Below are 22,694 nucleotides of genomic sequence, written 5' to 3'. Positions count from 1 at the left end.
TTCCTTTTAAGTGATGATTTTTATCCATTAAATTTTAATTACCAAAAACTTGGGGATGGCACACTTTATTTTATTAAATCTTGTATCATATGCCAGAAGATTACACTGCGCTTGTTAATCCTCCGTCCATCCATGATCAATCTACTCCATTCCATGTAAATACATGCGTTGATATTACATATAATATATACAGATAGGGTCCTCATCTCTTGCTCAAGGGTGAGCAATAGAATTTATCCGCACTTTCATAATAGCATATGCATTTATTATTATACTATGGCAATTCAGTGGTTGGTTGTCATTTGAAGATAAATCCATCAAAATTTTGTACACACACACACATATCCTGATCTCTTGCTTAATGTGAGTAAGAGAAGTTATCCACATTTTCTAGAAAAGGAGATAAGTGAGTTGAGTTTGGAATGTTTACGGTTAGATTTAATCTAATGATGACTATAAAAAGTGTGAATAAATTCTTACTCACACTCGTTCGAGTAAGAGATCGGGACCCATATATATATACAAATTTTTTGATGAGTTTGTCATCAAATGACAATCAACCACTGAGTTGACATGGTATGGTAGTAAATGCATAGACTACTATGTGGAGGGGAAGGTTATAACTAATTTCTTATAATGCAACAATTGGAAAACTGGCAAAATGGACCAAGACATCTTCAAGTCCAGACTCCAAACTGGCCCCAAACCATGAACAACAAAAGCAAACCACTTTCAATCAAACTTCATATTATTCATCTGATATATCAAATATGATTATTTGAGCAACTTCTGGTTTTCTAAAGCTCACCCTCTTCTTTGTCTTCCCACTCTGGCTTCTGCTCCATGAAGAAACTTCTGTTTCTTCTCTGTCAACTTCACCAACCGTCCATGAAGAAACTTCTGTTTCTTCTCTGTCAACTTCACCAACCGTCACTCGTAGTCTGGTGAAGTCTCCAGTTAAAGATGGGTACACCTTATTAGAGCATTGTTTAACAACATGAAAGTCATGTCCTCCATTGGTGGTGCAACCTTCATTTAGGGCCGGTGAAGCCAAGATCCACTCCTCCAGAGTAGTGAGCTGACTCGTATCCGTTAACAGCTTCTGATCATGTGAGTGCAACCGTTGCTGCTTTTTCTTTGCTGGGCGAGGACATGTCTGCTTCATGAACTTGATAATGGATGCTTTTAGACCGACACGGTTGACATGATGATCAGCGTCCTGTTTTGGCAGCCTTTTAGGGCTTGTTTGCCGGAAAACGCAGAGATTTGCTCCCATTTCTTCTTCTGAAATGAATTAACCACACCAGGCTGAATATGGTTTCAGTAAATTAGTGTTCTGAATGAGGTTATGAAGGCTGCTTAGGCGGGTTCTGCAAGAGAGAGGAATTTTCCTAGATAAGCTTTGTTATTATCAGCGTAGATTTGTTTGATTAGATCAAATTGATACCACCAATAATATATGGCTCTATAATCACTACAAACTATATTGTGTCCAAAATAATTACTTTACTTACTACATTTGAAGATATAGTGTTGAATTGATTGGTGATGAAAGCGAAGGGACTTTCATATTACATCATTTCACCCGAGTACAAAAGAAAATTTCAAGGAAAATACAGCCCTCCGATTCTATGTTGTCCTAACTGTTAAATTTAAATTACTAATATAGAAAGCGGGTGCCTCAACCATCCACTAGGGTTGCACATGATCGATCCAGGGTGCCGCAACCATTTACTAGGGTTGCACATGATCGATCCAGTGAATCGTTCTTAACGTACGATTTTAGACTAAATCGGAATTGAACTATTCTTAACGGTTTCTAAAAAATTGAAATTAGAACCAACACGTTTGAGACATGAAACCAAACTGAAATTCAATTTGTATTACCGATGCACCCCCACCATTCACTGAGACTGTTGACATTGAATAAAGCTAGATTCAGATACTGAGATACACAATCGTGTCCTGAAATATTATATACTTCTTGTTTGTGATGGTCCAGCAAAACACAGTATTCCACCTATGCACGGTGATGAGAAGGGAAGACCACAGCAGAACCAAAATATTGACATTTCACAAACTGATTGCTGAGACTTAATCCAACTATTAACTTCCAAATCGGTCAGTGATCATATAGAATACAGCAACTTTTTCATTAGAAAAGAAAGGGAAAGAAAAGATCCAATGGACTTTACAAATCAAACCATAAAAGATGAGATGGAATAACATAGAAACAACTCCCAGCTCTGTGAGTTCAAATTATCAATTCTACTGACCCTTCGATGGGATCGTCAACAGTTCAAGTGATTTTTTAAGGAAGTCTACTGCAACAGACACATCATCAAATGCCAAAGCGCCAACTGCAAACCTCGCGGCCTTGTGTGCCTCGGCAATTTTCTCAGCTGGTGGCTGGTAATTGCTGTCATATTGATATGTTTGTGCAGAAGTTGGTACAGCTTCTGAAACAGTTCCGTTTCTGCTGCCTGAATCATACTGAGCAGGTGTTTGGTAGTTCGGTTGGGTAGTAGCTGATGAGGTAGGGTAGGAAGCATCGGAGCCCTGATGATAGGAAGGATAATGAGATGGTGCTGCTGGGAGGCTACTCTCCGTAAAACTAGGGTAAGATTGGAAATTGGGATATGAGTACGAGGGAATCTCATGAGACGGATAATTTTGAGGCAGAAGATGTTGAGGCTCTTGGGACGGATAATTTTGAGGCAAATGCTGTTGAGGCTCTTGCGGGTAGGGTTGATGGTGATGTGGCTGCAAATAAGTAGAATTCTCTGATATGTTGCTTGAAGGAGGTGGATGAAAATCCTGGGAAGTATAACTGGTAGTACGGTAAGGAGGAGGTGATGGCAGAATATTTGATGGAGGTGATGGCAGAATATTTGATGGAGGTGATGGTGGAATATTCGCGGAATGATGGGTGTTAACTTCATCATAGAACTGAGGTGATGGCTCAGATTCTGGTGCAGGTTTGGTATCTGGCTCAAATCTGCTCGGTTCGAGATCCTGCCAAGCAAAAAAATAGCATGAAATTCTTCAAAAATATTTAACAACTTATTAAACTCTTCTCTAATCAAGTTCTAAGATGAATACATCTATTAACTTTTTATGTTTCTTTTAATATATTTTCTATTCAGTTTTTTGTGAACTAAAAAACTCAGTAGATCCTTTAACTAATGCATTATAGACTCTTGTTGAGTACTACTGCGCATTGAGAACCCACAATGATGATAACTATGTTCATCAAAGTTTTCGCCATCAAATCCATTGCATAGATGTTAATCAGAAGTGAAATTGGTTCATCTATGAATAAAATTCAATGAAAAACCAAAACTCTCTCATGTTGTACTGCCTTGAATATTTTTTTTATTATATTTGGTGCAAATACGAGACATTCAGTGGTTGTTGTTGATTAGAAGTAATTTTAAATTGGGTTTAACAGGCAACTAATCTCATACTTCGTCTCCCATGCTAAGTTTCACAATAACAACATCACTCAAACTAGGTTAAAACATTTTATTAGAGAGTTCAGAATCATACATATCCACTGCTAGGTGAACTTGATGGTACTGAGAGATCTTTATCACCACCAGGGGGGCCTGGTTCAGGGTTCCTTCCTTCTTTTATAGCTTTTCGTATATCAGCGGCTTTCCATGCTGCATACTTCTGTTTCTGCTCAAGCTGTTACAAGGCATGCACATGAAACCAAACACAATATAGTCAACTGAATATTCTTTATATAATTTGAGATACAACAATATAAACTACGCCAAAGCTAGTTAAAACTGAATCCTTTTAGCCTATAGCCTTTATAGAGTAAAGTAACCTGTCAATGTAAAATTTAATAACGTGATCTTTAAACTCACATCAGGATGAAGTTCACCAAACTGATTAAGAATCTCAAAAAATATGCTTGCAGCATAAAATGTCTTTGCAGTGTTCCTGTAACAAACTCAACAAGTTCTAACTGTCAATCAATTAACAAAAATAAAATTTAACTTTACACACACATGCCCACCGAGAGAGAGAGAGAGAGAGAGAGAGAACTATCTGATCTCACAGACAATATATATACACTAATATTAAACATTAGTAAGGGCATGACCCATCATTCAAGCTTCGATTCTGTTGTGAAAAACAAGCTAGATTGGCAAAGTGATGCAAATAATTAATGGAGCTCTGAAAAAGTGTCTTCAAGAAGGAAAAAGAGTCATTCTTTTTTTGGTAACTAAGTAGTAATTAAGCTTTAAATTAAGAAATTATTAAGTGATTAGTCAGGAAAGCTCTAGGGTTTTATTAATGTTGTGTGGGAATTCTAAAGTCTGTCTAGGGAAGATTAGAGGTCATTATTGGCTATTTTATTAAAGGGAAGCCTGTTTTCTCTGTTGTAACGATTTTTGATCTATATCAGTTTGAGATATTATCAGTATATAAACTAATGGTGATTGGAGTGATTCTAGTCTATCTTACAACTATAAGAGGACTTCTGCTTTGTCTTTGTTTGCTGCACAAAGTCACCAGATCAATGACTTCCCGTTCTTGTTATTTGGCCACAATATCACAAAGTGTTCATAATATCAAAATTAGTAGAGGGGGCAATTACATAATCTGGTGCTACCATGGAAGATAAATCATGATGTAAAAAATGTACTACTATGCTATCTGTTGCAAAATACAAGACATATAATGTTCAATTTTTTATTTTTTATTTTTATTTTTTTTATTTTTTTATTTTATTTTATTTTATTTTTTTTTCTCATTTTCAAAGAGTAATGTATTCTCTAACAGATACTATATCATAAAGTTTGACAGGTGCTTGATAGGTACATCAATCCTGCCCCCTCACAATATTAGGCATGATTCTTAACACAAACTATCACATAAATTTGTCAACGGTTTGAAAATAAAATTATAGACAAAAAAATGGGGAAACCTTGTGTTACAGGAGACAAGCTGTACTAATTTTTATGCACCACTCATAAGGAAGTTCGCTTCCCAGGGGAACAGCGGGTACGTGCACCTGTTGAAGGCATTGATGCCTGCTTGAACCGGGGACTGTAGTATCACATCTTTACTACTAATGAACTGGTGGAACCTCAAACGAAGAAGCCATTTGTGAAAGGGAACTTAGGGGGAAGTGGTTAGCAATTAGATAGAAAGACTATTCTTGATATAGGTTAAAACCTGTCCATGTACACCGGGATGTAAGCCGGGGGAGGGGTGGTACCAGCAGGCTCAAATTCCTTCTATTCAGTAGACTTGGTGTGGAGAGATGTATGAAGACTAGCCTGAGTGAATTTTTCTAGAGTTCTCATTTGGAGCGGAGACAGGGAGTAAGAATAGTTGACCTGAAATGTTGAATCGTATATGATAAAATATTTGTTTATCTTTATATTTTTTTAAAAAAATAATCCTAGACTTGTCTTCCGTCAAAATTGTTCATTTAGAATTTCATAAAATACTAAAAATAAAACAGATTACCAGGGAAAATTTATATACAAAATCTTAATGTGCAAAAACGATATTGTTTTATTCATTTAATCCATTTAGCTTTGAATACAAAGAAACAATTGATAAGGGAAAAAAAAATTCAAATCAGCTGCAAAAGTATTTTAGCTGTTTCTAGGGATGCAATCAACCTAATTTATTTGGGTTACTCTGGCCCCATGCCTGCCCCAACAAAAACAATGTTTAAGAAATCAGTAAATGGTGTAGGGTGGATTAAGGGACAAATGTGCAAAATCAACTCCAATTCGGGGCAGGTCCAAGACCAGGGAATACCCAGGTCACCCTTATTATGCAGGTATTGTACATTGATACCCTTAAAAAAGATTCAGAAGTTTATATCCACCCTTGATACAAAATGTGCACGCTGGACATCCTATAAGATACTGAAACTTCATAAATACTTCCTATATTTTAATTTGTTGCCAATGAGGGAAAAAGGATTATTCATCTACTACCAAAAGAGGAACTGCAGTACTACATTTTTATGCCTTTGTAGCGTATGGTCTCATATCCGCTAATAGACTGATGGATAGAGTACTCTCTTCCCACAACGGATTCAGTAAAAATGAAGGGACCTCTTTATCTATTAAAGCAACTACGCCTCACCACTCCATCCAAATTGTAATTATTCACTGTGCATTATGGATGGCGGAGATGAGTGTATGCCACCTGTAAAATGTATTTTTAAAAATCGGTTTCGAGAACAGTGGGGCAGCATAACAACATGGCAGTTAGAATATGGGAAAACTACTGATTAGTCCTACTTTTCAATTGTAAGGACCAAGAAGTCCTATGAAATTCTATTAAGACAAAGAAGCCCTACTTTTTTATTAAAATATTTCCAACTAAATTCGTAACTCCACTAGTAATAATTTTTTTTTCCCATTCAGCCCTTTATTATTTAACATATTCTTGAAATTATTGGTTTAAGAAAATTAAAAATCTTAAATAGCAAAATTTTCTAGAACTTATTGGTCTTTGAAAATGAAAAGTAGGATTAATATGTAATTTTCCCTTAGAAAATATAACAAATTATTTTCAATCTCACAAAGAGACCCACCCCACCCTGTTGAAATTTTAATTTTTTCACAACCCAACTCACCATGGATTTGGGGATGGTTACCTCCTCCCTAAGGTGGGGTCCAGAAAGGGGATTTGTCCTGAATCCAACCCGTTCCCATCACTAGCCGTATCACCTTCATACTTTTAGGCAATATGAGGTCGGTGGCACTTAAAACATTCCTTGAATAATAGTAGGGTTTAGCTTGTTCACAAGTCTCCGAATGGAAGCTGATTGCTAAAGAACATAATACCGGGAATTGTTTTATGACTTAGTTTTCATAACTGGCCATTAACCATTTACAAAACTTGGTTTACACATGGTATACATCACAAACATAAAGGGAGCCTCTCGGCATAAGGTGTGTACTGAGAGAAAATGCTTCATAATTGGTTGTGTGGACCTCAATCAATTTGAGAGAGACTACATGCCTCAAGGCATGTGTCTCAAATCCTTGCAAAATAAGTATCATGGAAAAGGTAGAAAAAAAACTTATCGTACAGATCTGCTCGCCCAGCCCGATCTTGCTTGTCTGCCTTCGTAAAGACATTTAAAGCAAATCCCTCCAGGTGTAAGCTGTCATCAGGCCCCAACTTTAGCGACATCTTATCCTGTAAAATGACCGAACAAGTAGAAACCAATGAATTGTAGATATAGAGAGGATATCAATTTCAGACAATTGCTAATCAGTAATAAGCTTCAACTTTAAATTGCATTGCTAGTCTCCTTGGCAGAAGTTCAAGTCTGCAAAAAATAATGTTAATTATCATTTGCATACCTACAATTACCCCAAAACTACTGGTATCAAATAAGCACAGGGAGGAGGTTTTTGACGCTCCCAGGTATTGAGCACAAGACCTTTGCATCATGTCCAGAGGCCTTATGCCAACGGAGTTAAGGAAGAATGTTACTACAGCCAGAACAATGTAAAGCACCAACATAATTCACTCCGACATGTACATTCAGGGGCAATACTTGAGATATTTTTGGTGTTTCTGGTGATGGATGTATTGCATGTAACTACTACTAAATCAATCCACGAGATATAGAGAAACACGTCCATTTTAGAATCACAAAACGTCAAGGCAAACATCACAAGGTTTCCTATCTTCTCCAACGCCCCTATTTTAGGTGAAAGAACTTCTATTTCGTTTGTTAAAAAAAGTGGGATTGGCCACAAAATTCACAGATAATTCCAAATGTGTCCTTGCTTCATGGACTAGACAAGTAGAAGCACTACACAATGTTGAACAATGCTTTGAATCTCAAGTTCAACACATTTTGAACTATTTAAATACAAGAAAGTTTTGGACTTCAGATTCTTTTCCATATTTAAACCCTTGAACTTTGAGAGATCACAACCAAAAAACAAATTGTAGTTGGTTTAAGTTTCAATATAAACAACCACCTTAGCTCAATAAAGAGTCCATAACACATCCTCTATATCAGAATGGCCAATGGAATTCCATTGGGAAATCGAGGGAATGTCTCTTAAAAAATATATACAGAGCTCTATATATTTATAGAGGGAAAGGAAGGATAATAAGAGAGATAAAAATTGTAAATCTTGAATTTTCTATCATTTTGGATCCCAAAGGCAGGGGAAAATATATTGGATGTCCATAGTGCAAAAAAAAAAAAAAAAAAAAAAATGCACCCAAAGTAATTAAAGAAAAAAGAACTTCAATTGGATTTCCATAGGTAACCATTTGGCTATCTAAAACCAAACACTCACAGTTAGATTTAATATTTTATTTCCAGTTAATTTAACTCAACAATTTATTAAAAGGCAATACCCATCACATATTAATGGAAGAACCATGAACAAAGGTTTTAGATTCTACAACAGAACTAAAATATTGCACCTTTTAAAGAGTAATAATTATTCAAAAGTTGAATAATTTGACCTTTTCAAGTTGTTTCATGAGGGAAACAAGGAGGGAATTGGTGTATTTTGTGCGCTCGTTCTGTGGAATCCTTAGCCCTCGATCCATCGCATACAATCGACCTGCGGATGGATTAGGAATCGAAAACGTCAAATTCATAGAAAAAACACGTCTTAAGAATCGTGAAATTAGGGTTCAAATTTATTAAACGTTACAACTGCTAGAGACTTACAGTAGTAGGCGACTAGGGGTTCGTGTTTCTGCAACTCATCGGCTCGTTGAAGGTATGGCAAAAGAAGCTTCGCTGGCTCGTTCTCGATCGCCATCGTTGGACAGTATGAGAAAGCTTAACTCCTACTTTTTGCTGAGACGATCGTTGTGGAGACTAGACAAGGCTTTTGAATCGTTGTGGAGACAAGGCAAGGGCTGATTTGGAAACGACGACGCTTCGCCACGTGTGCATAATTTTTTGTTACCAAAACAAGTGTGTATATCTATTTTTCTTTTTAAATGATTTCTAATTTATAATCCTTCTACTAATTCAATTGAGTTTTTAATTTAAAATTCTTCTACTTTTTTTAATTTTAACTAAAATAAAATCCCTAACAAACAAACCTCTCATAAACTAACTTTAATTTTAAGTAAAATAAAATATCAATTTGGAAACCCTCCATAAACTAATTTTAAATTTAACTAAAATAAAATACCAATTAAAATTTTAATTCAAAATTCTTCTACTTGTTTTAAAATAAAACACCAATTGAATTTTAATATTTATTTAAAATTAGTATTTTTATCTTATGGTTAAAAATTATTTAAATGAGAAAACGTGACTCCTTAAATTTTAATCTTTACTCTAAAATCTTGTTTCGTACTAATAAATGTGCAAAAGGATGATACAATTGATTTCATAAATATTTAAAATTTCAGTTACTCAAAACAAATTGCTAATTAATTATTCATAAAAGAAATTATTTTATTTTTTATTATTCTGTAATTTTTAAAAAAATTAAAATTATAAATTAATTTCACGGTCTCTTACTAGTATTAATAAAAGGAAATTTATTCCATAGTGTATATACACACACACACACACACATACACACACACAATGAAAAAAGACATTTATTCAACAAAGTTAACTTCTTTTTTCAGTCTTGTCAAAAAAGATTACTTTTTTTTGGTAATTGTTGATGGGTGTCAAAAGAAATAATTATTTGATATATATATATATATATATTGGGTCTTATTGTAATGTCCCGAATTTTTTCAAAATTTTATATTATTATTTTTTGTGCCTCGTTTTGCGTGTCATGAGGACCCAAAGGGTCGTTTTAATCATTTTTCGAGCCGAGGGTTTTAGAAATGCATTTTTTAATTTTTATTTTAAGTCAATTAGAAATGACGGTATCATTTTTAGAATTTTTCGGAAGTCGGGACAATTTTCGGGCTCAAGAACTTCTCCCGGTTGTGCCATTTGCATTGAGGGGCATTGTGGTCTTTTCACACATATATACACATGTATCTATACATTAGATGAGATATTTTAGGGACAAGCATGGCATTATGATAGAAGAGGGAGGGCAATGTGGTAAGTTTGCTTAAGGTAGTAACCATGTGAGGTTGACACTTCGCACAAGGAAGGCCAAGTGACACTTGATGAATTAGGCCATCTTAGAATTTGCGGGAAAATGGAACTTAGAAATGGATCGGGTATCGCGAGTCCGGTGCCAACTTGACCTAGAGGGAGCGTGGTTCGGTGTAGGACATGTAACGTTAATACTATACCCCAAATGATTATCGGATTTAGAACCAGGGATAGTATCAATTTCATCTCGATAAAGTCGGTTATCGTAGGTGGAAATTAGAGCAAGTAAAGGCCACGTTTGGAATTGGTTAAGACCAAGGTTGAGAGTCCAAAGTTAGCGCCTTAGGCATCTTCTACGGAGCCTCCATGCTCACCCCTTCTATTAATACTTTCAGGTTATGGCAATGACGTGGTTGACGAAGGATCTTCCTAAGGGTAGATGACGCTGATAGAATCACTTTTTGTAGTATTTTTGTAATCAATGATTAGTTTTATCTACTTCTTAAGGGTCTCTAACTTGTAAACTTATTCTTTTAGGATGTTATTTGTATAATTTGGGCATGTAAGTGATATTGGGGATGACAATTACGTTTTCACCTTGAAGTTTTGGGACGATGTGCAATTTAATAATGTATGTTAAACCATTATAACGTATGGATGATGTTTTAAGAGTGTATCTATATTTTTTATGATTGCTTTGGGATAGGTTTTAAGTGTATGGAAGTGTCATCTATCTTAAATTTCAATGTAGGAACCAACCAAAGCTTCCCAAGAGACCAAATTGACCATTTTTTTGGTTACTCGATCGATCGATTGATCGAAGCCTTCCTCTCGATTGATCGAAGCCTTTCATACTTAGAAAAATTTGAGAAAACCTCAAATTTCATGCTCTCAGCCCCATCGTTCGAGGTTGGACTCAATCGATCGAGTTAGGCTCGATCAATCGAGCACTCTTACCTGCCCACTAGTTGTTAACCCAAACTTCAAATAGCCATAACTCCCAGGTTTCAAACCCAAATTGGGTCGTTCTTGAGTCTAAAGTGACCGGTTCGAAGTCAGCTTTCCAATGATATCAATATCATCCTCAAATTCCAATCACATTGAGAGTTATAGCTGTTTTAGTGAAGAGGTGTCGGAGAATCCTTCAAACCAAGAGTGGGTAATGCGTGGGAAACCATACCTATGGCCATTGAAAACTTATGGAATGAATTAAATTGTCTACTGTGATGCTAGAGAGCCCTACTTAACTTCTTATAGTCAGCTATTTTCCCATTTTTTTTACTTGAAATGACCCCTTTACCTTTGTGTGACCTCGCCTCGGGTTAGGACTCGATTAGTGATCCGAATCCCCTGGATTTGAGTCGTTACACTTATCAAAAGAGATAATTTATTCAATAGAAATATATATATTTTTTAATCCTCTTCTTTCATACCTTTTTTTATTATTTATTATTTTTAATTTTTTGATCTTGACAAAAGAGATAATTTCTTCAATAAATATATATATATATATATATATATATATATATATTTATTTATTTTCATGTCAAAAGAGATTATTATTTTAATGGTTACTTTTTAAATTTTTGGTTTAGTCAAAAGAGACAATTTATTCAACATATATATTGGTATAGTTAAAAAAAAAGTAATCTGAAAGTGCAGTTGTGTCATTTTAAAAGTAATAATTATTTAATTGTAAAATTAAAGTTAAAATTATCATTTTATTTAATATTGTGGTGCAAACTTTGAAAAGTGAAGTGTGCCTCCCATCATTTTCATAAAAGATATCAATGAAAAGGGCGAATTGCAATAAACCTTTCTTGTTCAATTCTTATTTTCATTTACATAAATATGTTAATAAAATGGTGAATTGCGATAAGTGGTCTTTGGGCTTGTAATGTTTTATATGATTTTCATAGACCTAGAAATAGAAAAAGCTTATGATAAATTCACTTACAACTCATCAATTCATGATAAAAAAATTAATTATTTTCTTTAAAATATATAAAAATTTCACTTTGCCCCCCTTTAAATTATAAAAAAATTACATTAAATTCACTTTTGCCCCCCTCCCACGAGTTCCTGGATCTGTCCCTAATAGTACCCCTTGGGCCAAATGTCCAATTTGGATGCAAGCATGGCAAGAATTATACAAAATCATTGAAACTATTTAAGCAAAATACACTTTAATTCATATCTTAAATGCGTTCCACATGTTAGGTTATTTTCTGTAAGAAGTACATAGGGTATTTATTTACTGTAAATGGTACTTTCTTTCTAGAGGGGAGCTATTACATATATCCCAAGTTGGATTTGAATGGTCAAGTTAATGAGTATATATGGATTAAGTATTAACCTTACCTAATAGATTAAGTTTTTGGATCAGATCGCGAAACACTTGACCCGTTACAGTTAATATCAGAACCAGATCCAATCCCTCAAGGCCCGGAGGCGTCAAGTTGTGAGATCTACTTAAATCTGTGTCTCAAGAAGCCCATGGTTAAAAAAACTAGCACTCGTTGTACATTTCGATTTGGTACTGGACGCTTCCACTATTGTACAGCACGTCAAGCTTTGTGGCAAATAATGAATGGCCAAAAATGGAATGGGCGGACACCAAAACAACTCAGCAACAACTGTTAAGCTCAATGAGAGAGTGAGTCTTGTGATTTCCCAATATATAATAGTGAGAAATCAAAACAACATTCATAAACCACGATGATGATACATAGACCTCCACATTTGAGGTGTTGACTTGCAACTCGTCGTCCACATGTACTCTTAACACATCCAAGAAACATGGATTTACCACAATGCATGAGAAGGAACGCCGTGGAAACAGAGGAGACACAGCAACATGTCTCCTAATGCCTTTTGGAGTTCACAGACAAGGAAATGGCAATTAGGAGGACCACTATTTGATACAACTGCAAAACCTCAAAGAGAGCTGCATTAGAAGACATCTCATGAAAACAAGCAATTCTTATATTTCATATCCTCCTGCGAAGTAGACTATTTCCCGGAAACAACATTTATGAGTTAATATCTAAAGCATACTATTGAAACAGAATAAAAACACCATGAGCTCACCTCCACAACAGTAACTGTCGTGCATTGCCATATATGAAGATGATCAAGTTTAGACCCCCATAAACCACAAAGTAAATGTGGAATGCTCAAGTATTTATATACAAGAGAGAGGATTCAGAAATTCCATGGAACATAAAAGACATCCAAAGAGTATGATTGCTATTCACATTGTATGTTCTTTAAAACCAAAATGCACACTCATGAAACAATTCAACCAAAAAATGTTCATCAACTGGGTACACCACCAACTCCATTGCCCAAGGTTCCACTTCTGATCTGCAACCTGTCAGCTCTCCAGATACAAAGCTGTAACAACCAATTTCAATCAAGGGTAACTGGTCTTTGAGCTTATCTAAAGATTTTCCATACATAAATCTATATATACAAAGACCTACATGGCAGATGATTTAACGAAGACATAAATAAAGCCGAATGCTCAACTTACCAGACAAAACATGCAGAAGAATTGTATAGCATAGAGAATATTATGTACTGCTTTAAGTTTATAGTTAAAAACCTGAACCTGGAAGGTGAAATTAAGGAATGACAATGACCGTCACTTGGGAAACCCAAAGCCAAAAATTGATCCAAATTGAAATGCTAATAGTTTAATGCCACATTTAAATATACTTGGCACTTAACACATATACATCTTCTGCGTCACTTAAAATAAAAAGATTCAATTTAGGGTAAATTACTCTCACCTCCCTTGAGGTTTAATCTAATTACCCTCAAATTAAAGTTTTTGCAGAATTATTCCGACACCCCTATCAAACAAGCGACCTGTTACTTGAACTAAAATTTTGTATGCATTTACTTGAATGCCCTCATCTTACCAGGTTAATTACTAAAATACTTTCAAATTTAATACAATTTAATATTATTCATCTCTCTCCACCCCCCTCCAGTTTCCACAGTCGCACCATCTCTCTCTATCTACCTCCACCAGCACACACACCAGCACAAGTGCATACATACACCCCAGTACACATAGAAGAAAATACACACATGCCCTTGCGCCGCCACCATGCTTCACCAGTGAAAGGACAAGAAGGTTTTTGGCTGCCATTGAGATTGATCTCGAGTTGTGGTCGGGAAGAAGGCGGCGATGGTGAGAACAGTCTCAATCTTCTTCTTGTGAAATTAGGGTTGAATCTTCTTTTTTGTGAAACTGGGTTTGAATCATCGTTATATCAATCCAAATGATGTGATAGTGGGTTCATCCACTGATTTGTTGAGTCAAGCCAAATGCCATGATTCACTGAGTTGTTGAATCAGGCCAAATGTTGTGATATATATATTGATATATATTATCAAACATAATTATATAGGATTGTTCTAAGTCAATCAAACCTATGGATTTGAAAAGAAAAAAAAATCAAAAAAAATTATTTCGATTTTCATTTGTTATATATATACAACCGTGTGAAGATGGCGATATATTCAGAGATAAAATAGTTTTTTTTTTTTTTGATTTTCATTCGTTTTTGACATTTATAAATATATATGCGTGTTATGGCGCGTTAGATTTGGTGCTAATATTATAGAGTGAAGATGCCAATATATTCAGAAAGATGTAATGATGTAAATAATTACATAGAGAGGGAAAAGAAAGAGAGAAAAGTAGAGGAAGAGAGAGGAAAGTGAAAGAGGCATGTACAGAGGAGAGAGAGAAACAAACAATGTTCTGCTACCAACAAGGGTAGTTTTGGCATTTTGGTGAATTTTTTTTCTTGACTTTAACTGGCGTAACAAGAAATTGACTGCAGGGGTATAGAGAGTAAAGTCAATCAAACCTTAGGGTAGTTTGATTAAACAATGTACAACATAATCGGGAGTGACCCCCTACAAAACCGAGCAGGCTCATTGGACTGGTCTCAATGATCATAACCACAGACAAAACCAGCTGACTTTCTGAAGCATCCTAGTTGCAACCTCGCAGCTGTGCTACCAACGATGATGGGTATTTGCCATCTTAATTGCAACCTTGCTGGAAATACATGCATAACCTAGGCTAGAGTACCATTGAATGCTATACACTAATTTCTACATACAAAGTGAAGACTCTTCTCAGTATTTATGATGACTTTCTGAAATGTTACCATTTCTCAGACCTTTTGTTTTACAAACACAGTTTGAAGCATAACATATAATTGTATAGCAGATTTCAGTTTTCTTTTTAGCATATGGGTGCAATTGGACTGATTACAATTGTATGGAAGATTTCGATTTTCTTTTTAGTATATGATTGGAATTGGATCATTAATAAAAAATTTCTAGATTCCAAAGAAGATAATAAGAGGTGGTCATTCATATATAGTTACCCCAAAAAATGCGAGAGGAATCATCATTTCCCAGCCATTAATGCTCATGCTGCCAAATTAGAGCAAAACAATAAGGATTCAGAAATCAATAAAAGGAAAAAAAATAAAGCCTAGGTTAGTGTTCAGCAATGCCATAATCACTATGAACCAACTAATCAATCAATTACCCAGTAGGAATCATGTGATCAAAGAAGTAATATAATAATTTTGATTGAACATACAGAGAACTAAAAACTATAAATCTGTACAGGGCACTATTGCGATAACTGATTACAATTAAAGAAGAAGAAGACAAGGAGTCAGAAAAAAAATAAAAGGAAAGAAATAAAGCTAAGGTTAGTGTCCAGCAATGCCATAACCACTATGAACCAATTAATCGATCAATTACCCACTAGGAACCATGTGATCAACGAACTAACAAAATAATTTGATTGAACATACAGACAACTAAAAACTATAAATCTGTACAGGGCACTATTGTGGTAATGCCACTGATTACAATTAAGAGTACAAGACCATAAGACTCTCAAGCGTTCTTCCTAACCCAATAGCACAAAATCATCAATAAAAGAATCATTTCGTGTCACATTAAGATCAGTTTGTGCTTTCTTAGCCTTCAGATCATCAAGAGAATCCTAATACATAAAATTGGTGAAACTCCAAACAGCAAAAAGAAAAGAAATCATCTTTACACTATTCATCTTGTCATGGAAGACTATCACTGTTCACACCTACAATTCTTTAATGAAAGACCCATCAATCCCCCTATTTGCTATTTCATTGTCAACGTAAGTCCAAAACAGTGAATATGCGAATAGAGAAACATAATCTTTCTTTACAATTGACATATCCAAATTCAAATGCTAGTAAAAGTATGAGATCAACATAGAAAAAGGAAAAATAAAATAAAATAATAAGAGTATAAAATAAAGACCTCAAAAAGAAAAACAATTGCAATTTGAGAGATGCATAGAAAATCTCATACCAGATTTGAAACATATTGGAAGCTCCTTGTTTGCTTCCCGTCACCACAAAAAACAATCAATGGCCCCTTCCTCAGGGCATGCATTGTTATAGTTTTTACTACTATCACTACTTACTACTTATTTCAAATTAAGTTTAAGATGAAGCGATAAAGGGTGAAACCACAGGCTCAAAAAATGAAGACGGATTCATATGACGTCAAATGGCTACTTCTCTATACTTAGCCAAGTTTTATGTTTCTATTTGTGCAAAAATTTACATCTATTGATATCCTTTCAATTATCCTCCATTCCTTTTATGACTTTGGTAACCACAATATGTTGACTGTAAAATTTATACTTTGTTTGCCACAAGAAAAGAAAAGAAAGAATAAACATTTCTCCCTAATTCCCTCAGCTCCCCACTATCTGGAGCACAAGAATCAAATACTTCACTAAAACAAATTCAGCAATTTTCCCCAAAAGATAAAAATATAATATATAAATAAAAATTCAGTAGCATATATGATGGACGTATTTAGGATATAACAAATAAATTAAAGTTCAGGGGCATATATAATAGAAGTATTTAGGATTCTCAATCAAGTTATAGAATGCAGAAGAGAATATTGAGGTGTACTCTGCGCTGTCTTGTCTATGAAATTGCTAAAAACAAATGGGGAGTTTAAAAGAAAAAGGGTTGGGAAAATACTCTGAGCATCACCAAACAAATTCTGTTCGAATTTATTTATTTATTTATTTTTTTTCTGTTTTATGAAAAATATTGCCTAGCAATATTGTGTAGTTGATATTGGATCATGCATTGTATGGTTGAAATGCTAATGAAGTACTGAAGCAGTGCATTTGGTAAGTAACTAACTATATCTTAGTGTCTGAATTTAATAGAACAATTAGTACAGCAATTGAGGTCTACGAAATATACTGAATTACTGATTTACATATAATTAAATCTCTCATTGTAATGTAAAACCAGTTTCGTTCAGTTACATGAGAACAAAAATAAAATTACAAGTAGAAGAGCAAAAAAATAAACCCTGCTATAAAAAAATGTGCGTATACCCCCGGTGTTCAAAAAACCTCCCTACATTTTCCAAATTGAGCAAATAAGGATATTTCCTCAATTTGAACACTGAAATACCTAAAATGCCCCTAAGGCAAAATAAAAATAGAAACACCCAACAGTCTTCTATCTTCTAACTCTCTGTCATATACATTTTATGAGCTTTGGAAACTTAGTGAATGCCAAAGGACTGGCGGTGACCATGGCAGAAACAAAGACTAAGTGACAAAGTGGGTTTGTTGAGCACTGTTGATCAAACTTCATCTCCTCCGAAAATGAATTGGTGGAGTTGGCGTTGGAGTTCAGGATGTACAAAGGCTCTGGAGTTCTGCTGAAGCATGGTTCATGTGAATGGGATGAAGAATTGCAATGACGATCCAACGCAAGGACGAGCAGCAAATTGAAACACAATTAAAAATTTATTCACAATTGAACAAGGGTTTGAGACACAAAGTCAGTGTACGTGTTCGCACGTGTATTTTGTTAAGCGTGGCCCAGAGCAGTGAACGGAATTAGACTAAAATTTGGTTTTGTTGGTTGGTGAGGAACTAGGAAAGTAAGGGAAACAACAGAAAACAGATGTGAGGTTAATGTTGAATTCAATTCAGTTTGTTCCTCTTTTATTTTTTTAGAAAACCAAAAATCAGTTCTGTAGGTATATATGTTCATATACTTTCAGGTATATAGTGAGGGGGTTATTTGCACTTTACCCATAAATATATATATATATATATTGGATATTGGATATGTTATATGAGAAAGAAATTAGAAATTCAACAGAATTCATACACTGCCCAATGGACTTTAGTCTTGCTATGCCGAGTAAATTTTGAGGTTGGCAATTGACAGATGATGCATGAGACAAACATCCAAATGTGACAAACAAATCAGCAATTCCAAAACCCTAATTCAACAAACCAAACTTCAAATTGAATATAACTTCAACTATCAGAACACAGAACCTGTTCCTCTTAACCTCCACAACCAAAAATAAAACAGTATAGCATACCCAGCCCTAACTTCTTGACTTCTATATTTTATCTCTAGTTTCTCTCTCTCTCTCTCTCTCTATATATATATATATATATATATACACTTTTTTTTTTCGCTCTCTAGTTTCTCTATATAAGAAATGGGTAAAATGAAGAGTCTAGCATTTGCAGAGCGGGAAGAGAGATGGGTGAATAAGGAGAGGGAGCACCCGAGTGATTATGTGGAGGAGAGGAGACCGTGGTGAAGAAGGAAGAACGATTATGAATGTGGGATAGGGGTGGAATTCTTTATTTTTTTGGTCAGAAATATGAGGGCAATATTGCCATTATAAAATGTTAGTAGAAGTAAGAGATCAACATAGAAAAAGAACCCAAAAAAAGAAAAAAAGAAAGAAAAGGAAAGAGATTATAAAATAGAGACCACATAAAGAAAAACAATTGCAATTTGAGAGCTGCATAGAAAATCTCATACCAGATCTGAAACATATTGGAAACTCCTTGTTTGCTTCCCATCACCACAAACAGTCAATGACTCCTTTCTTAGGGCATGCATTGTTATAGTCATAGTTTTTACTACTATCAATACTTATTTCAAATTAAGTCTTAAGATGCAGTGATACTCGGTGAAACCACAGGCAAAAAAAATGAAGACAGATCGGTATAATGTCAAATGGCTACTTCTCTATACTTAGCCAAGTTTTATGTTTCCATTTGTGCAAAAATCAACATTATTAATATCCTTTCAATTGTCCTCCATTCCTTTTAAGACTTTGGTAACCACAATATGCTGACTGTAATATCTATACTTTGTTTGCCACCAGCAAAGAACAGAAACAATAAACATTTCTCATTAAACAAAATTACAAGTAGAAGAGAACTGGCAGATCAAACTGCTTGAGGTGACAAACATATATTAAACATAAATGTATTCTCGAATATGATTAGGGAATGCAATGCACTTATCATTAAACATTAACAATCCACATCCAATTAGAGGAACAACTTTACCATAGTTTACAGAACATCTCACCTTGGAGCTGTCTCTGTGCGCGCAACGCGGTCCTTCGCACAGAAGCTGAAATTCAACACAAAATTTGAAGATAATTTAACAATAGAGGATACTAACAACTAAATACCAATATCTCACTTAACTCACATCTCTGTGCCAGAGTCTGTGTGTCTGGAGCATCGTCGGCACGATACTCAATATAATTTTTGATACCAATCAAGAGAATGGAGTAGATGGATAAAGGCCCAAAATAAAAGCGGGGGAACTCCGAATCCGCGTGGAGAGCAAATAAGAAAAAGAAGGAGATATAGAGTGATACAGGGGTTAGGGTAAACGACAGCCCGGGGCGGAGAAGGGTGGCCATGGTCAGGGAATACAGAGCCACTAGAGCCAGTGCCACAACGATCTGCCAGTCAAGTAGGTTAGGGTTAGGGTTAGGGTTAGGGTTAGGGTTAGGGTTAGGTTCAGTGATCAATGTTTGGAGAGAGGATGGTGGAACTAAAATCGGCTGGCTACACCCAGCTAAGATCAAGTCAAGTAGGTTAGGGTTAGGGTTAGCGTTAGGGTTCAATGTTGCGAGGAAGGATGATGGAACTAAAATTTGCTCCCCAGTGGAGCTCAGTTCAGCCAGGGATGAAACGCCTAAAGGACCGGTGCAGTTGAAGAGAAAGTAATCGACTCCAGGAGAAGGAGAGAAGTAGTGAGGTCTTGACCGAGTTACCTGAGATGTCAATAACCCGGTGAAAAACACGGTGAGAAGGTCAGTGATGGACTTGAGGATCACGCCGGAGAAAAATCCGAGGGAGCGAAAGGGTCGCCTCATGCGGAGAATTACAGTGACAGCGAGATGGACGATGAAAAGCAGGACCGCAAGCCATATCGAGTGGAACCCTATGTGGTGATTCAGCTTCGAACTCCTGAAGACAACGTAAAATCCGATCAATGAGAAGTTTACCGTCACCAGACTCAAATTCCTAACAAGCAGCTCCCATTTTTTCCAAGCTTTTCGCCGGTCACGTTCACCAGCTCCGGCGATGAGTGGAGTTTCAGACGAGTAGTTTCCAGTGCGAAGGACGACTTTCGCGGGCATTGTTTTCGACTCTCGAGATTCAAAAGAGTCCCTAAACTAACCACGCTTTTTAAGGTCCAATTGAGAAATACTACCGTAGGAGTCTGGTCCTCGTCAAATGATCAGCTCTACCTTTTTTAACCACTGATTTATTTGACTATTCAAATATCTTAAGAAACTGTTGTTTAATAAAAGAGCTCACGTTTGAGCGGTTACATGGTAGTATTACTCCCGCGACGCGGTGAGGCTAAGACGCTTGGGACGGGCCTCCTGTCTAGCTTGTGTGTGGGCTTACGCATGCGTCCTGAACCAGAATACCCGGCATCATCACCGTTCACCACGTAACCACTGTTGATCAAATATAATTTTTTTTCTTTCTTTTTTTTCTTAATTGTTTTAGGACTGATAGGTGTTTTGTTTATTTTGTTTTTGTTTTAATCCTTAACAAAATAATGAGCGAGTATTTTGAATAGTAAGAAAAGTATATTTGATAATGTTTTAGATCTTGTAAAAATTATGGAAGCAGAAATATAAATATATATTTGGAAAAAAATGTTATAAGTTTTTAATTTTTTTTTTTAGATTGTTCATTGTTATAGTATCTGTTGGTATAGGATAAAAACATGTAAAAACATCATATTGAATTCATGAAACCTTTTAATACTGTACAAAAAAAAAAACTTTTTTACCAAATGTTTTTTTTTTCCCCTGTAAAAACACTCTTACAATGACAAAAAAACAAAAAAAACACATAAAATAAAACGCATACATTCATAAAGAATCACACTTTCACGGGATTTTAATAGAGTTCTCGTAAATAAATATTTTTCGTATTTGTCCAACTTTAACAGAATAAAATCGTCTCGCTAATAAAGGCAAAAATTATACTTTTAAAGGGATTTTTTCCATTAAGTAAAAATATTTCCCGCAGACACAATTTCCCACTCCTTTCATCAAAACACCCTGTAGCTCCACATCCATTATAGTTTTTACTCCACTAAAAGCTTGCTGCTCAAATTGCCATAATGGCTGACAAAACCGACGCTTGGTCTCTCAAAATGCCCTAATTTCACCTTGTTCCAACCCAGACCAATGCTCATCTTTCTTAATTTTGCTTACTATCTTCTTTGTTTCATATTTAAGCTTATGTATCTTATTATATATGTCTAAAATCTTCATGCTTGCAATTAAAGACCTATCAATGGTCATTAAACTTTAATACTAATTCAATCAATCTTTGATTTTTGAGGTAAAAAAAAGTATTGGTTGACATTTGTTCACGTCTCGTAAGCCAAAACAAAATAAAATGCAACAAACTAGTACCTTTTAATTAACATGTAACATGCTATACTTCATTGACTAATAGTAGTCCAAGGAGGTTACAAATCTTTGGTGGGTACAAGTGTTTGGGTCATATATAGCAACTGGTTATAAATTTCATGGAGTAAAGAAACCTAATAATTCAAGTGTTACAAGGTTAACAGCGAAAACGAAAAGAAAATGAACGAAGAAATACAAGCTTACACTATTAGAAGCACATGAAAGGCAATTAAGAGCCAAGTTTACAAGCTTGAAAGGAAAATACATGGAACATAAATGAAGTTTTGTAAACACGAAAAGTAAAGGTTTTATAGGAGTAACACGATCCCTTTTCCTTCCGTAAATGAGTTCTATTTATAATGCTGAACTACTGTTCATGCGTAAATGAACACCAAATGTAGGGTGAAGTTGAGAGTTGATGAAAATATATTGTCCATTCATGTATTGTCTTCAGCTGATACAGATGTGATGGGGTCATTGAACGTACGATTGATCTGATAGGTTTGAATTTGAGTTAGATTATGAAGACAATCAAGTGCTTTTTAACCTGTCTTGTCTGTTTCGAGACAATGTTTTGATTTGACAAAAACCACTACGACGACTAATTGAGTGACTTGAGTCGAATAGCTAAGATCATTGGGAATCCAGTGTTACAAGGTTTACAGCGAAAATGAAAAGAAAATGAACTAAGAAATACAAGCTTACACTATTAGAAGCACATGCAAGGCAATTAAGAGCCAAGTTTATAAGCTTGAAAGGAAAATACATGGAATATATATAAACGAAATTTTGTAAA

The 22,694-nt window shown here is 35.2% G+C and overlaps 2 protein-coding genes across 8 annotated transcripts; both read right to left on the bottom strand.

Annotated features, from left to right (window-relative positions):
- Positions 1–2,132: 2,132 nt before the first annotated feature.
- Positions 2,133–8,846, bottom strand: LOC132312202 (protein HOMOLOG OF MAMMALIAN LYST-INTERACTING PROTEIN 5). The gene is made up of 6 exons (XM_059810473.1): positions 8,696–8,846; positions 8,485–8,585; positions 7,079–7,188; positions 3,876–3,951; positions 3,550–3,690; positions 2,133–3,015 (listed from the first exon to the last, which is right to left on the bottom strand). The coding sequence occupies exons 1-6, from the start codon at positions 8,787–8,789 to the stop codon at positions 2,269–2,271; spliced, it is 1,269 nt and encodes a 422-aa protein (XP_059666456.1). The 5' UTR covers positions 8,790–8,846; the 3' UTR covers positions 2,133–2,268.
- A 3,374-nt stretch (positions 8,847–12,220) lies between these two features.
- Positions 12,221–20,658, bottom strand: LOC132312201 (uncharacterized). 7 transcript variants are annotated; one of them, XR_009483219.1, is made up of 4 exons: positions 19,648–20,658; positions 19,531–19,575; positions 13,142–15,514; positions 12,221–12,978 (listed from the first exon to the last, which is right to left on the bottom strand). XR_009483219.1 is itself a non-coding variant. In XM_059810469.1 (4 exons), exons 1-3 carry the CDS (start codon positions 20,597–20,599, stop codon positions 15,510–15,512), a joined length of 1,002 nt encoding a protein of 333 aa, XP_059666452.1. In that variant the 5' UTR covers positions 20,600–20,658; the 3' UTR covers positions 12,221–12,978; positions 15,466–15,509. The 7 variants fall into 7 exon arrangements, 5 of the variants coding, with proteins under 5 accessions (XP_059666452.1, XP_059666455.1, XP_059666451.1 ...); XM_059810469.1 differs by having other exon boundaries at positions 15,466–15,514; XM_059810472.1 differs by having other exon boundaries at positions 15,466–15,514; positions 19,657–20,656.
- Positions 20,659–22,694: the final 2,036 nt, after the last annotated feature.

The sequence above is a fragment of the Cornus florida genome, unplaced genomic scaffold, assembly GCF_030987335.1.
Source record: "Cornus florida cultivar Cherokee Brave unplaced genomic scaffold, ASM3098733v1 CherokeeBrave_3.0.0_Hap2_Chr06, whole genome shotgun sequence".
In the NCBI taxonomy this organism is placed as follows: Eukaryota; Viridiplantae; Streptophyta; class Magnoliopsida; order Cornales; family Cornaceae; genus Cornus; species Cornus florida.
The sequence above is the reverse complement of the archived record's forward strand: the minus strand, read 5'-3'. Positions and strand labels throughout refer to the sequence as shown.